Source organism: Myotis brandtii, unplaced genomic scaffold (genome assembly GCF_000412655.1).
Source record: "Myotis brandtii unplaced genomic scaffold, ASM41265v1 scaffold374, whole genome shotgun sequence".
NCBI classification, from domain to species: domain Eukaryota; kingdom Metazoa; phylum Chordata; class Mammalia; order Chiroptera; family Vespertilionidae; genus Myotis; species Myotis brandtii.
In genome coordinates, this window is record NW_005364372.1 from 6,847,492 (window position 1) to 6,864,406 (window position 16,915).

Below are 16,915 nucleotides of genomic sequence, written 5' to 3' on the forward strand. Positions count from 1 at the left end.
GAGCTTACAAGTGTTCCAGGTGAACATTTTAAAATGGGACAGTTGCTTACTTTGATCTCAAAATTAATACTTCCCATTTCTCCATTCCATGCTTTATATGGATTTCACCTGCCTTAGGCACAGTACAATAATAACGTTTTCCTTATTTAACTTACATGAAGCAACACTGTCCTTGGTTTTGAGAAAGGAGAAGCGGGAACATGTTTAATGTTTTCTGTCTGAGTAACTGTCAGATAGGATAGAGAACGTAAATTACTTAGGCCATGTTGCAGACATTCAAATCTCAAAACCTCTTTTAAAAAAAAATCATGCAATAAGTACTACATAGAAGATGCCAAATTTACAAGGAATAGAAATCAAGTCAGGTCTCAAAATGGAAACAAAAGAATAATAGCTGGTACTTCATTTGGGGCATTCACATATTCTGTAAGGACCTGCTTGAAAGGAATTAAAAGAGAGACTGTGTACCCCTCATGCAGCAAAAATAAACAGTGATTCCTTTTCAAAGCAGGCCTCACCCTTTTGAAACATAAGAGTGCAGTGTTCTTTGTGGGACTGTTTTAAACCCTATATAATTGTCAGACTTTGATACTTTTTTTCTTGGGAATAAAGAACACAAGATATTAAAATTTTCAAGGCCTGGTTATCCTTGAATCTAAAACTGAAAAATAAATATATTTTTATTTCTAGAACTTTGTTTTGCAATAATATGTTATCTGCCCAAGATGTATTTGTGGTTAAAAACATCACAAATTATTTTTGAGATGAGAGGTGCTATAATCTACTTTGTGTATCCCTGCTTGGAATTCTCCATATTTTATTACCACAATACCATCAGGAATATGATAGCTATTCTTGACTATATATCAACTGAACAATAAGGACTTCTCAATGAAAAGTAAAAAATTAAAAAAGGAAAACAATGTTGTTCTTGTTAATGAACAATAATCAAGTATAGGAGATAGGGTAAAAATAAAAAATAGTTATTATATAACGACATATCTTTACTTAATTGCAAATGGGTATAAAGGTTGTGTGTGCAGTTTTGTTTTATTGAACTTTAACACCTAATGATTCATCTGGCATTTTGTGTAGTGAATGATTTATTTTCTTAGGGAACATCTTGTTGCAATGTGACTGCTTTTAATCACCTATTTAAATATAAGATGATTATTTCCACTGTTCCCATGTTGGACTTTTCATTTTTGAAGGCGTTCTTGGTGCACTCACTTTCCAACTTTGTCATAGTCTCTTCTACTTCATTGTAAATGCCAGGTCCCTCATCCCTCACCAATGACCAACTTCAGATCTTCATGTCATCCCTAAAATCTATCACTTGAACTATTCTCTTTACAGAATTTTTCAAGCGTTTGGACCCTTTGTTTTTCTGAAAGTGACTTCTAAACCCTTAACTAGGAATCAATATGATAATCTCATATTTCAATTCCTACAACTTGAACCTTGACAATCACCAGAGGGAAATCTCATAATTTTTCTGATTGTTGCCACTACTGATTCTTACCCCCCGGCATTAACATGGCCTTAACACCTCTTCAGTTTTTAAGAACATCAGTTGTAAAATGGATCTATTCATGATATTTTTTGCTAGATCAATTAGGTTAAAGTTTTCTAAGCTTTTAGTTTTACTCAAATATTTCTTCTCATTCTCAACAGATGACATTTTTTTTAACGTCATACAAAAAAATAGGCTCAATCATTCCCTACTCAACCCAGAACTGTACTATATCCAGAAGATATTTAGGGTTGAGAATAATACCAATAATAAAAAGTAAAGGTACTTTTTCTTTGGTCCCCTCTCATTGTCCATTCCAGGTGGCAAAGGACACTGGATTTGTGCTGTTGAGCTACAATATCAGTAGTGGAGTTTAGCCATAAAACCAGAGCATGACAACACCAAGAACTTTTTTTATGGAGAAAAGTAAAACCAATTTCTTTTTGTCCATAAGAAAGTTAATCAAATTAAGAACAGAAAATTGCCCAAAGAAAATGAGGTACTTGAACCTTTGGGAAAATTCTTTTGTCAAATGACTTTAGTGAATGTTCTTGCCAGAAGACACACTTCATTAGTTGTGCTGAGAAGAAACTATTAGTCTTATCAGGACTGTCTTGAGGATATTAAAAATTGTGTATGTATTTCTGTGTGTACTTTTTTTTTTTACTGTGGGTGGCTTTATAGGTCTGTTGTGTATAATAAGCTACTTCAGTTTCCACAATGCTAAAAAGGGCAAAGACCTGAGAAATACAGAGTGGACAGAGTCAAGGCTATGTGACTATGAGGTAGGGAGGTTCTTAGCACACAGCTGGCACTTAAAATGGATTTATAAATTTATTAATGTTGATGTACTTTTACTGTTGATAATAATGATTCTATATAGTCTATGTAGCTTACATACCTACATAAAAATGCTGTAGAAATAGAAAAGAATTTCTATTAGCTAATTAGCATTTATTAATATTGACCAGTGCATTTCTTATGCTCCTATAGTACCAAATTATTATTAGTAGTAGTATTTATTCACAAATTATTTTACTCCAATATATCTTCCATTTTGAAACCCTGAAAACCCTTTACATAACCAGAGAAAACCCCACAACTTCAAGTACCCATTTATGATAAAATTGCTGTCAGTAAAGGAAAAGTAGCCCCATAATATCCCCTTTAATTATTAAATTGGATGTTTTGAATATATTGGACTGGATTATTCAGGTTGCTTTTATTATTCTTTCTGAATGTTTCACATTCTCTAATTGTTTATATTCAGTATTATGAAAGCTGATAATGGAATACCATGTACCTTAGTTTTATAAGTTCAAACAAATGATCATAAGGTGTTCTACATAAGTGAAATGTATAATAAGTTTGGCATTCTTTCAAATGAATGTCACATATTCTTTTTATGCTTTCTTGTTTTGTTCTGAGTTTTTTGTATAAAAGGTTTAGATCAGGCTGATGAAATCATTTCGGTACCATAAGGGGAAGCTAAGAAGAGAGGATTAGCTCATCAGGCAGGATGAGTTAGGTCATGATTTAGCCGACCATAATTCAAGGACTCTGTTCTCCGAGGCTGGAAGTTATGGTCTGTCAACTGTCAGCGCCAAAATATCTTTTATACTAGTTTGAAATTGCTTATTCCTGCAGCTGGAGAAGTTTTAGTTAGTCAATTAGAAATAGTAAGTAAGGTAATATTTTTAAAACTTAATATTGTCTTCAATTCTTTGCCTTTTTTGGCTTATAAAATATCTGTGTTCGTTTGCATTAGGTATACAGTGATACTTCTGTTAGGGAGGAAAATCAATTTATTAAGTGTACATATATATTTCAGTAACTATAAACAAGTAGAATTAATGTGGATCATAGATATGTTTCTGACATAAATAAGGCTTTGGTAAAGAAAATGAAGGAAAGATAAAGCAGTATTTTTCAAACTGTGGGTCGGGGGCACATTAGTGGGTAATGACTTCAACTTAGAGGGTCTTTTGATAAAATTTTAAGTATGAAATGGAATAGGAGAAAAGAGAATAGGATAATACAGGAAAGAAAATATTAGGCCAGTTGTGAAACCTACTAATTAATGAAGTGTGTGTGTGTGTGTGTGTGTGTGTGTGTGTGTGTGTATAAAGGATCATCCTGGATTAAGATGTAATTTTTTTTTCTTCTTCTTCTTACTATTGGTATTGAACCAACAATAGTCTGTAAACCATTCATGTAGAAAAAAAGAGGATGGATTTGCTAGCTATGTAACTCTGGGAAAATAGTCACTGTAAGCTTGTTTCTAATCTGTGAAATGGGAGTAATACAATCAACCTCACAGGGTTAATGTGAGAATTAAGTGAGATGATACATGGTAAAGCCCTCAGCATGGTTCCTGCCATATATTAATCACTCAATAAGTGGTACCTTTTATTAGTAATAGCATTGCAGATGATAAAACTAATTTATCAGTTTTAATAATGCATTAAATTATATTCTGGCCATCTTGAGATGGCTGGAGGAGATGCTAGGTATTGAGTCAAAGTCACACATCAAAGGAAATAGAACAGAGAGAGATGTGATCAGGTGGACCTGCACTAAGGGAGGGCTGGCTTGTAGAACTATCTTTGGTTGGGATTATTCCCTCTATTCCAATAACTCCTGGTTGACTAGGAACACAGTAGCTCTTTAGCCAATTAGTCATCTAACCCAAACACCTATTATGTTGCCAAATGTACCTCAAAGGATGATTGGGGTTTCCTCCCGTACATGTGATCTGGTTTCAGAGGCTTCTGTGTAGGATGGAACGAACCATTTATTGTAAATGAGTTTCAGTTTGATGATCACCAACCAGGTAATCTGTAATCATCATCTATTGTGAACAGGCATTACAGTTCTCCACCCTGGTCTTGGAATAGGCATGGTGAATGGGTTTCAGAAATTAAGTATGGGCCTTTAAAAATCAAACTACAGTCATGTTATTGCCTCTGTAATGGAGTATTTGTCAGGTTTATCCAAATTTTAATGTTTCTTTTCTCTCTTATGGGCAGATTCCTCAGTGGCAAAAAGGATGCCTTCTTCGTGGTGCTGGCAAATATTTGCCATAAATACTTCTATGAATGAATGATTCCTGATGATAATAAATCATATTGTGACAGAATGACATTTTTTTCTTGTTGTTTTTTTTTAAACAAACAACCAATTTTATGTATCTTCCCAGATGATTTATAGCTGTCACTGTCTAAAGCAGAGATGTGGAATAGGAACATTTTTCCTGGTACATTCAAATCTGTCCACCATCTCCCCCTAGAAAATAGGGTCCTGTCTTTAAAACCCTCCATTAGGCAGCTAGTATGGTCCCTACGTCCCCAAATCCCAAGCAACTCCATTGCTTACAGCAGTCACAGAATATGTCTGGAGTTCCAGAGAGAATGGTTACCCTATGCGTTGAAATGTATAGCTCTCTACATGGTCCATGCTCTAACTCCATATCTTCTTGGTTGCTTTTTGTTTCAGAGCGCTGTGAATATTTTTAACAATATAAAGACAAATATTTTTTTTTCAGGCCTGAGAATGAATAAAGGTGCCATCACCCCTCCTCGCACTTCACCTGCAAACACGTGTTCCCCAGAAGTAATCCATCTGAAGGACATTGTCTGTTACCTGTCTCTCCTGGAAAGAGGAAGACCTGAGGATAAACTGGAGTGTATGTGTTTCTTCATTAGTTTACTTGTTGCCGTTGGGGTATAGGGAAAGGAGCTGAATACTGATCAACTACAAATTGCAGAGACTGTGGTTATATAAATTTTGGTTAAGTACAGTGATGTTGATGAATAATAAAAATCCCTTTGATTTTCAAATCAAAGTATAGTGATAATTGATCAATTTCAGGTTATTTATCAAGTTTCATTTATTACCAAGTATTTCTTGATCTTGTTTGTCTATCAAATGACTTTTTTATTATGAATGTTGCTCATTTTGATACCAAGATGATATTGGAAAGTGTTTACTGAGGTTGTTTTGAAAAAAGAAAAAAACGCATTTATTTCTAGTATATGAAGAGGTCTTCCTACTGGTCAGTATGAGGGGTCATTCACAGCAGACATGCAGCTAGAGCTTTCTCCCTGAGAAATCTTTCTTAAAAGCTTTAGCCCTAACGCTTTCTTTGCTAGGAACAAATGATTTCTCAAATGCCAAACATGAGAGCTTCATTCATGGAAGCTAACTCTCTATATTATTGATAATTAAACAATAGCGACTGTTTATTTCATCTACAAAGTAGCAGGTAATTCAGATAGAGCAGCGGTTCTCAACCTGTGGGTCGCGACCCCTTTGGGGATCGAACGACCCTTTCACAGGGGTCGCCTAAGACCATCGGAAAACACGTATATAATTACATATTGTTTTTGTGATTAATCACTATGCTTTAATTATGTTCAATTTGTAACAATGAAAATACATCCTGCATATCAGATATTTACATGACGATTCATAACAGTAGCAAAATTACAGTTATGAAGTAGCAACGAAAATAATTTTATGGTTGGGGGTCACCACAACCTGAGGAACTGTATTAAAGGGTTGTGGCATTAGGAAGGTTGAGAACCACTGAGATAGAGGATTTCTCTCTAATTGAAAGGAAATAATTGCTCTCTAATAAAAGATAGTGTTTGAGCTCTCTCTGGTGGCAAATTCTACTCATTGCAATGCAAGAACACATTTTTTAAACATTAACTCTAAGCCTAGGCGATCATTTATTTAGTAAATCTATTATGTCCCCAAAGCCCTTGCTAAATATAGAGCTGGTGGTTTGTTCAATAATCTAATTCACTTGATTATATTGGATATTATGAAAAGGAATTAAAAACTTTTGCTACTGAAATGAGAGTGAAGATAATGAATCCTAATTTTGACATTTCCAAAGCCAATGCAATATAGAACATTGCGATGTCTCAGAATTATGATTAAGAAGTACAGTATGTTTAATTAAATTTAATAGTAATTTATTGATATTATTTCTCTTACTAGTAATTAATTTACTATAATATGATTATTTGAGTCACATCTGCTTATGAATAAGCTATATTAACATTATTCTTTAAATAAATATTTCTTATTCCTAAATGTTTAACATTTGCATTTCAAGATTTATTTGTATTCTTAAGAACTTATAGAAACCTCTCTTCTTCCAAAATAAATATTAATGTTCAGTGGGTTTCTATTGAAGTTACAGCCAGAGAAAAAGTTTGCGCAGGTGTTATGAGGACCATGTTAGTGATGGTTTTAAAAATACAAAGCCATTTAACCCCACTTTCGAGGCTGAATAAAGGCACCATCATGCCTCCCCAAATATGGTCTTTGTGCTGCAGTTTAATTATTTTTAGGTCAACTGGAAGTCTTTTTTTAAAAAAAGACTAAGGTAGAATTCCTCTGAGGCATGCTTTTAAGTTCTCAATTTGAGTCTATGAGTCAACAGTCTTTGTCCACAATTACAGACAGAAGTTGACCCACAAATCATTCAAAAACACTTGATGAATCACGTCAAACCTGACCTTCCACTTACCTCTCTTCAGTGTTACCCACCCCCTTCTCTCTGTTCTTTGTATTTTCCAGCCCTTTTTTAAGCTTACACCAGATTGAGTTCTATTGGCCTTTTTTCTTAAACATTTTTCAGACTCATAGGCAGAGTTGGTATGGCCTGGCACTATTATTGTGATTTTCGTCAGAATCTCCAAAGTTAAAGAATTGCAACCTCAGAAGCACATTAAGGCACACCGATGCTCTAGATCTCTTCTCTACTTCCCTCTAATTTGGAAGACCTTAACCTGGTCCTTCATCACCTGGAGCTTGCATTTGTTTTTAAGGACCAATGCTTGGCCCTTTCCTACATCAATTAAGTCAGAATTCATTCTTCTCACCCACTTTCTTAGCACTGTGTAGTACCATACATTTTTATCCTTCTACAATTGCAAATTTATAATTTTCTAATAGTCACTTATTCTATTTATAGTTATAGAATTTTGAAAAAAAATTTCAGGAAGACTTTAGAGAAATGTAATGGTTATTAATTTAATAGATACTTATTCCCCAAATAGTTACGACTTATTAAACACAATGTAAGGTAGAGAAAAGAAAAGAAAAAAAATACTTAAAATTATCACATACATAGATATGATGAAGCACCTAAAATAATTAACTTTTGCAGCTGCATGCTTATTTTGGATTTTGATTTTCCTAATCTAAATGCATTCAAAACTTACTGTCTGTGACCCGGACACATTTTAAAAAACCTCTTTATGCCTCCTTTTTCCAAACTGTAGAATTTGGATCATAATAATGTCTCTCATGTTTGCTATAAGGATTAAATGAACTAATATTGCCCTAGCCCGTGTGGTTTATTTGGTTGGGCATCGTCTCCGGCACCAAAAGGTTGCCAGTTCTGTTCCCAGTTAAGGCTCATGCCCAGATTTCCAGCTCAATTCCTGGTAGAGTGTGTGCAGGGGGCAGTCAACTGATGTTTCACTCTCACGTTGATGTTTCTACTTCTTTCTGAAAAATCAATAGTAAAAATCATCTTTAAATGAAAATTGCTCACATAAACTCCTTCATACTTTTTAGTTTACATAATTTTTTGTGAAGTGAAATAAAAGTAAGTTCACAATTATTTTTCCTAAACTATTTCACTTTCTCCTGAATTTATCTGTGGATTTTTGGCCTCCCATCCCATATAGACTGACCTCATAACCCATGATGTCAATCATTGTTTCATACTTAATTTCTGGCACCCAATATATTTGCTCACATACTGGGGTGGCAGAGTTGTCACATTATCTAAATATGATTCAATTGGATTCACCTCAACTAGTCTCCAGTGTTCTTCTGTTCATCAATTTCTTTTAGTTAAAGGTTAACCCGGGTGCTTTGTTTTTTAAACGGCCCACCTATTTAATCATCTTCCCACATAAAAGATTTAAATTCTTATTACTTCCTCTCATGTTACCTAAAATCTGTCAGCATCTAGACCTGTCTTTTCTCTTTTTGTTCTGACTCAGGATTTATAAATGTCCTTTTATAGCTCCCTACTGAACAATACACAAAACTAACCCTTAACTTGGCATCCATAAACTGATTAGGCTACACAATTTGACCACAACCTACTTTGCCAGTCTTGCATTTGGCTTTGACTTGCCTGCACATCCACAAATGATATCCCAGTCATGTGGACTTACTTTTCAGTCATCAGACAAACCCTGAACTTTTCCACCTTATAATGTGCATTTGCTGGGGATGTTCATTCCCAATGTATATCAGATCTAGGCCTTGCTCATATCATGAGTCCTCTTTCCATTTTCTAATTGGATTTATTGTGCTCTTTCTTTGTGCCCTTGCACTTTGTGGAACTTCCCACCTTAGTACCTACCACTTGCATGTGTATGTTTGTATGTGCATGCATATGTTTCAACAGATCAATGCTCAGAAAATAATAGTTTAATGGAATTGTATCTAAGTTAATGGGTGCTTGAGAAAGGTAATGTAAATATTTAAGGCATGAAATAATACTAAATTCATTTATACTGTAACTTTTGAATACATGGTATTCATTTTTTGGTTAGTGTTTATACATTACTAGAGGCCCAGGGCATGAAATCCGTGCATGGGTAGGGTCCCTAGGCCTGGCTGACAATCAGAACTGATTGGGGCCTTCTGGCTGCTGGCCGGGGTCTCCCTCTCCTGGCTGCTGGCTGAGGCCAGGGCCTTTCTTCATTCCACGCCACCCCCTGGTGGTAACTAGAATGTAAGTTAGCTTACATTTACTGAAAATATATCACTAAAGAGAAACTAATAGGAAAATAACCAGAAATTCAATAATTGATATACAGATGATGAAGACTAACCTGCATGTTAATATGCACTATGTGTATATTAATCTCAGAATCACTGAAATTTAACATTGAGGAGACTGTTATGATCTTGAAGCCAACTTTTCTATAGTGTCAATGAACAAAGCCCAGAGACTAGGCATTCATTATACCAACAGTTTATCTAGTTGGGACTAAAACTCATGATTTCTGACCTAGTTGTAAGTGCTCTTTTTATCCTGAAAAGATTTGTTTCATGTTTTTATTATTGTTTCTCTTGTGGAAAAAAATATTACTCCATTACTTCAGATACTCCAAACAGCTAATTTTTTCACCTCTGCCCTTAAGGTTTAGAAAACAGGTCTTGAAATATATAAAATAGTAAAAAAAAAAAAGTAAGTGAATTAAAGAAATATAAGTTTAAATCCTTTTAAAAATACATACTTTCTAATATTTAATAACAAATTCGATATTTGTATTTTCATATCAATAACAATGCAAAGTACAAAAAGCAGAGTATACTGAAATGATATTCAAGGAAAAGCTAGATAAAACCCTGCTTTCTTTCCTGGAAGAAGGAAAATTCTAGAGCTAAAGAATTGCCCTTATATGGCATAATATGTCTTTGCTCTGATCTTTAAACCAAATTCATGTGTGAGCACATAATTGTTTCTATATAAAGTACAATTACATGAGCATAAAAATAGAAAAAAAGTGGGTTAAAAAGTAGCTTGTAACTTTGTAATAGGTGCCCACCTTTGAAAGCTATCACGTTGACAGAATAATTTTAATATTGGGCTTAAATCATTTTTGCACCTAAAAATCTATATCCTTATTATGTTAGTTTTAAAAATAAGATATATTTGTTCAATGATTCACTTGACTCTGGGCCTAAATTTACTTTTAATAAATATTACAAAGGAATAATCTTATAATATTTGATGGTAAGTGTTAATTTTATCATTATTTTAAAGGGGAAAGGTTCTATATGATTATCAAACCAATTTTTATTTTCCATAGTTTTAATAATTGACTTTTCCCTTATCTAATGAGTTTCTCTATTTCTGTATAGCTAATTAATTCCCCAATCCTTCACCATAAATTTTTGTTTTGGAAGTTGTTCATCTGTTCTTTAATCTTTTCTTTGCTAGTTACCTCCTGCTTTATTTTACTTATTCAGTCCTTTGGAACCACTATTTTTGGATGTTTAAACTCTATGACAGAACTCTGAATTATTATTTTTCCTGTATTTCCCTATTTTCCAACTTCTTTTCTCATGTCTTTCCTTCAATATCTGGGACATCTCCATCTATGATGACTCTTCCCCTCACTTTTTCTAATATACTTTTAACTTCACAGAGAAGCAATTTTGTTCTCAGCATAATTCTATGTGCTCCTATTCTTATTCTGTGTATTAAAACTTTCCTCTTTTTTATAATGTTTTTTGCAAATTATTTTGTTTTGAAAGGACTCCTTGGTGGTGGTGGGTAGGTAGATGGGTGGTTGAGGTTTAAATCTGACTCATTGGACATGAGGAAGGAGACTTATGTTCTCAAATCCAATATATAGACTGTCACATAATTACCCTGCCTTTGGAATAGTACCCCGAACATTAGAATTCCTAAGTTACTCAGCATTCCTGTGGTTGGATTGATTTAGAGCACAAAGATCCAGTCTTCTGCTGGGACAGAGCTGTCATACCCTCCTGGGTATGTATTTGAGAGTCTAACTTCTTTCCATGAAGATTATTAACTACCTGTCCAACTCATTACCATCTCTGTGCAAGTCTTTACCTTCTCTGCATTACCAGCTTAATGATTTCTAAGGCACTTTCCATGTATTTCACAGCATCTACAATTTGGTGGTTCTCTTCTCGCATTTTTTGTGTGTGCTTGTAGATTTATGCCTCGTTAATCCCTAACTCAAGTGGCACTTCCAAAAAAAGCCAAGTTTAACATGTGTGTTCAATACTTGATATTTTGCATGACTCCACTACAATAAAGAAGACTTATTTCTGAAAATTAAAATCCTAAATTTTTCTTTCTTATCCAGAAGCAGAGAAAACATTTATCCTTGATTTAGACCTGGTGAGCTTTAGAGTATATGATACTCAGTGCTCAGTATATGTATGCTATTTTCATTATTGCTATTATTATTAACTAAAACAAAAGTTCTCCAACTTCCTTCATGAATTAAAATTCCTAGAATGCCATTAACTACTATTAATGTGTTTAGAAATTCAGACAATAGTGAACTAAGTGTTTTTAGACTAAGTTTCCTACTGGAAACAACTAGAAAATTTGGAGACAGGTTTTTATTTATTTATGTTTGATCTGAAACTTTCAGGGAATTATCAAGACAAGTTGTGTTTGTGGATCAAATTTCTGGGAGAGGGGAGACTGGTTTTTGCCACTGTTTTTAAATTATAAACTCTTAAAATTATAACTGTGAGGCTAAGGGGCTGAGTAGTTTTGGTAGACTGGACTTAGGGGAAAAACTTGAATTCCAGATTCTTTTTAATAGATATATGGTGGTTTCTAATTGTAGCTTAACATTTCATTTTCTTTAAGATTGATGATACTGAGCAGTGGCAGTGTGTTTTGATTGGCCATTCATACATCTTCCTTTTTTGAAGTATCTGCTCAATTTTTTGCCTCTTTCTCAATGAATTCATTTTATTACTGAACTTTAGGATTTGTTCATATATTTTGGAAACAAATTCTTTGTCAGTATATGTATGTGCTCTGAAAACTTTTCAAGTTGGTGGCTGGCTTATTTATTTTCTATTTTTTTTTTGATGAACAGAGTTCTAATTTTCATGAAGTTTAATTTACCTATTATTTTTATTTGTCATTGATGGTTCATGATGGATGATCAAGGTTGTGAAGGTATTTTCTAGAAGCTTTATAGTTTAGCTTTAATGTTAAAATTAGAGTTCATTTTTTTAAAGTGTAAGGTTCTTTTTTAAATATACAGATATCTGTCTAGTTGTTCCATTGTCATTTTTTTTAAAACACCTTTTTTAACTCATTGAACTGTTTTGGTATTTTGTTTACCATATGTGTGTGGTTCTATAGCTGGACTCTATTTTCTTCCATTATTTAATTTTTTTATCACCATTTATCCCCACTATATCCTCTTCCACTGACTCTCCCATTATTTTGTCTCTCCTTTAGCTAGACTTCACTCTCTTGATTATCCTTGATTTTTAGCAACTCTTAAGTCAGGTAATGTAAATCTTCCAAATTCATTTTCCCTTTTTAAGGTTGTTTTGGGCATTCTTAGTCTTTTTTTAGTTGATACAAAGTTTAAAATCAGCATGTGAATTTCTGAAACAAACCTGAAGTTGAACAAAGTTAGAGGATATGTTTGATTGCACATCAAGGTATTTTTTAAAAGCTTCAGTAACTAAGACAGTGCGATATTGATGCAATGATAGACAAGTCAATGGAACAAAATAGGGAATTTGGAAATAGACCCAAACTTACAGGGATACATTGATTATGACAATGTTGGCACTGCAGCGCAAGTAAAGATTAGATTTCCAGTAAAAGTACTTGCATAATTGAATTTCCATACTCTTCCTTTTTCTACTGCAACATATTACCACCAAAGTTTAATGGCTTAAGACAACAGAATTCAGTTTATTATCTCTCATTTTTTGTGTCTGGAAAAAGCTTAATTGGGCAGTTCTCACTATAAATCTCTCATGTAATTGCCACCAGGCAGGCTAGAACTGGAATGATTAGAGTCTGGCATATCCTAAGAAAGTTCCAGCCTTTCTGGAAACTAAATGAAAGAAAATTAACTCAATATCACTAGTAATCAGGGAAATGGAAATTGAAACCTCAGTGCATACCACGCACTATACCTTCATCAGAATGGCTTAGGTTAGAGTGGCAACACCCAGTGCTGTGAGGATATGGAGCAACTCAAACCCTTATTGACTGCTGTTTAAAATCTAGTTTGGTCAGATCACTTTTGAAATGTTTGGCGATGTTACTAAAAGTAAATATTTGCAAATCCTAAGACCCAGGCAAATCTTTTACTGGTGTGTAACTAACTGGCAAATATTCATCTAAGCACAAGCACCATTTAAGAGAAAATTTCTAGCAGAATTTTTTGAAGTAGCCTTATTAGAAATAGCAAACTGGGACAACTTAAATATATCTTAAGTTTAGAGTGAAAAAAAACGGTGATGCTTTTATACATTGGATAAATAGATAGAAAAGAAAATGAATGAGTTAATGCTATACACAGCAATACAGATGAACGTCAGTGGCATGATATTCAGTAAGTGATGCTGAAATCAAAAGAATGCACATAAAAGTCCAAGATAGTGGTTAACTTTGTAAAGGGGAGAAGAAATAAAGATGGGGGAGCATAAGAGGATTTCTGCTGTGTTAATAATAATTCTATTCCTTGACTTGAATAATTAGTTACATTGGTGTATTCACTTAGATTATTTATTAAATGTTATATTTATCTATAATACTTCAATAATGTGTCTATTTTTAAAATATATTTTTATTGATTTTATAGAGAAGAAGGGGAAGGGATAGAGAGATAGAAACAACAATGAGAGATTCATTGACTGGCTGTCTCCTGCATGCTCCCTATTGGGGATTTAGCCCCCAACCCGGAAATGTGCCCTGACCAGGAATTGAACCTTGACCTCCTGGTTCATAGGCCAGCACTCAACCAATGAGCCACATCAGCTGGGCAATAATAATGTGTTTATTTTAAAAACAAATTTTTAATTCATAGTATCACAGAGGGAGCTAGAGAAACAGATTAGTTTTAAATTAAGTTTATGTTTATTAAAACAGGTTCTCATTTTTTAAATGATACTGAGGAACACACTGAATCATTACGAGAGGCAGAAAACTAAATTAGGGTGCAACTTCTTTAGGAACAATGACCATATGAAGTATAAACTGGACTGGAGGGAAATCCATTGCTGCTCTCTGAGCTCGGACAGTGCACATTTCAATGCCAGCACCTCTGACCCATCCAGAACCCTGATACTCTCTCCTCAGTGTCTGTTACTGCTGCTGCTGACCCACAAACCAGAATAGATTCTGAGCAGCTCCTTTTTCTTGGGTTACTAGCATCTAATTGATCATTTTGGCTTGTGCTTTGATTGGTAGAGCCTGAGTCATGTATAAAGTCTACCTTCAAACCAAGCTAGCAAAGAAAAGGTGCCTGGCATTTCAGCTGTGATGGTGCTTTGTAAGATGGCTCTCAGGACATAGCAGGAAGTTTCAGATGCTGCTGGAAGTGAATGATGGTGACCAGCACATTTCTCCCATTTGTGTGTATGTCTTTGAGCTCATGTTTCCAACAAGGTTTGTCAACAGGCATAGGGTTTCCATATATCTGAACTGTATGAACTGGTTTAGCAGTCATTTATCAATAGTTTAGCAGAGTTACAAGTGTCTTTCATTCTAAAATATAGTCAGGCTTTTCCAAGTCCTGGACTTGTTCCTGGTAGTTAACCCATTCTCTGAGTGGTGTGTGAAATCTTGCCATTTACAAAGATATATTTTTACCATTTTCTGCTGTACTAGAAAATCTTGAAATGCTTAGTAGCCTTGTGGTGATAGGTGTTTTTTTCCCTCTTGAATTTTATTCTCACTTATTGAATATACTAGTGGCCTGGTGCATGAAATTTGTGCACGAGGAGGGGGGTCCCCTCAGCCCAGCTTGCACACTCTCCAATCTGGGACCCCTCAGGGGATGTCTGACTGCCAGTTTAGGAATTGGGCCTAAAACAGCAGTTGGACATACCTCTCGCAATCTGGGACTGCTGGCTCCTAACCACTCAACTGCCTGCCTGCCTGATTGCCCCTAACCACTCTCTCTGCTGGCCTGATCGCCCCCAACTGCCCCCCCACTCCCCCGCCGGTCTGCTCGCCCCTAACTACTTCTGCCTCAGCCCCACCACTATGGCTTTGTTGGAAGGACATTCGGTCTCCCGGAAGGTCTCCCGGTCTAATTAGCATATTACCCTATTATTAGTATAGCTGAGAGAGAATAATCATCATGGTTTGCACAAATGGCTAAAAGACATTTACGTCTCTTAGCTAGCCTACTATTTTCCGTAATTCAATAGGTACACATGTTTCCCTTGCATTTTAACATCTTTAAAGACTGTTTGCATTATAGATTGGCAGCATTTTTTCCTTTTAGTGATGTGCAGACTAGTTTGCATCTGATAAATACTCATATCTTAGAGTTTGTGAGACATAATAATGACTTTAAATACAAAAATGAAAATTAGTTACAAATATATGATCAAGATCATTGTGTAACTATGCTTCCTAGTGATCAATGTCTGCATTTGATACTAGAGACCTCAGACATCAAGATTCTACAGGAAATTATGCAAACCCAACACAAACCTTCACTTCCGCTTGTCTATTTTCTCAGCTGTGTCATTTTCTTTGTTTATCTCATTACGGCACCTGCAGCCACTTCCGTGGTCTCCTGGTGGCGTGTGAATTACACAAGGGAATCCTGAGGCCAGTCACGGACTCGGCCATCCTGCTTTCCTGAGTTCACTACCTCAAAGCCAACACGCCATCTCTTTACTTGACCAGTTCAAAGAGTGGCTACTCTAAAAACTCTATCTCAGACTTAAACACAATGTTATAGCCATGATAATGATGCATTTTATCTGTTGTCATCCTCCATCAGAAAAATTTTCTGATTTTGCAACATTCCTTCCTTTCCTATATTGCTTGGGGATCAATCAAAATAATGGCTTATATTTGTGTAGTGACCGCTGGGTTTTGATAGGCATTTGTGTGCATCATTTCACAGCAAATGTGTGTCTTATGACCGGGTGAGTGTTCTTTTTTGCAGAGAGGAAAACAGTGTTTGAGAAGCCCATATAAGTTCACATAATAGTGGATGGTAGATCCCAAATTATAATTGATTTCCAGTCCTCTGAATCAGTTATATCTTAATATCCAGACTCTGAATGTCTAAATTCCTTCTCTTTTGTTACTTTTGAGTTTCCAGTTAGTGTCCTTGTAATAAAGAATTTGAACAAACAATAGTATTTTCTAAATATATAACAAAAATTGATAGAATTTATATCTGATAGACAGTATTTTTAATTGACCAATTCATTTTCAATTTCAGTTGAGAAATGATCTCACTGATTAATTGCTTTGAATAAGGGAGGGATTTAGTATTTGTGTTCAATAGAAAATAATGTTTTGAAGAATATGCCTTATAATAACATTGATCTTACTCACCTATAATCTTATTTTTCAACATCTCTTTTATTTCTAGTTATGTTCCGCCTCTATGACACGGACGGGAATGGCTTCTTGGACAGCTCGGTAATGTTTTTCTTCAAATATTCTGTGAAAATTTTAAAGTAGTTGGTTCAGAAAAAAATGCAATGAATGAATTTATAGCTATTACCACAGAAGACATGCTTAATATAATTTTCATGCACTTGCACAGTATTTTTATCATGTATGTGACTTTTGAAAAAGAGTGTTCTGAGAAAACTTAGGATCACAATTTATCTATTGAATAATTTTACTGC

At 34.7% G+C, this 16,915-nt stretch overlaps 1 protein-coding gene across 4 annotated transcripts in view; it reads left to right on the forward strand.

Moving 5' to 3' along the window:
• Positions 1-16,915, forward strand: part of DGKB (diacylglycerol kinase, beta 90kDa) — a 543,595-nt gene that overhangs the window by 120,931 nt on the left and 405,749 nt on the right. For all 4 annotated transcript variants that reach the window (XM_014544666.1, XM_014544667.1, XM_014544665.1 and 1 more), the window contains 2 exons: positions 5,058-5,198; positions 16,654-16,703. In XM_014544666.1, coding sequence (XP_014400152.1) covers positions 5,058-5,198; positions 16,654-16,703 — 191 coding nt within the window. The remainder of the gene's footprint in view (positions 1-5,057; positions 5,199-16,653; positions 16,704-16,915) is intronic.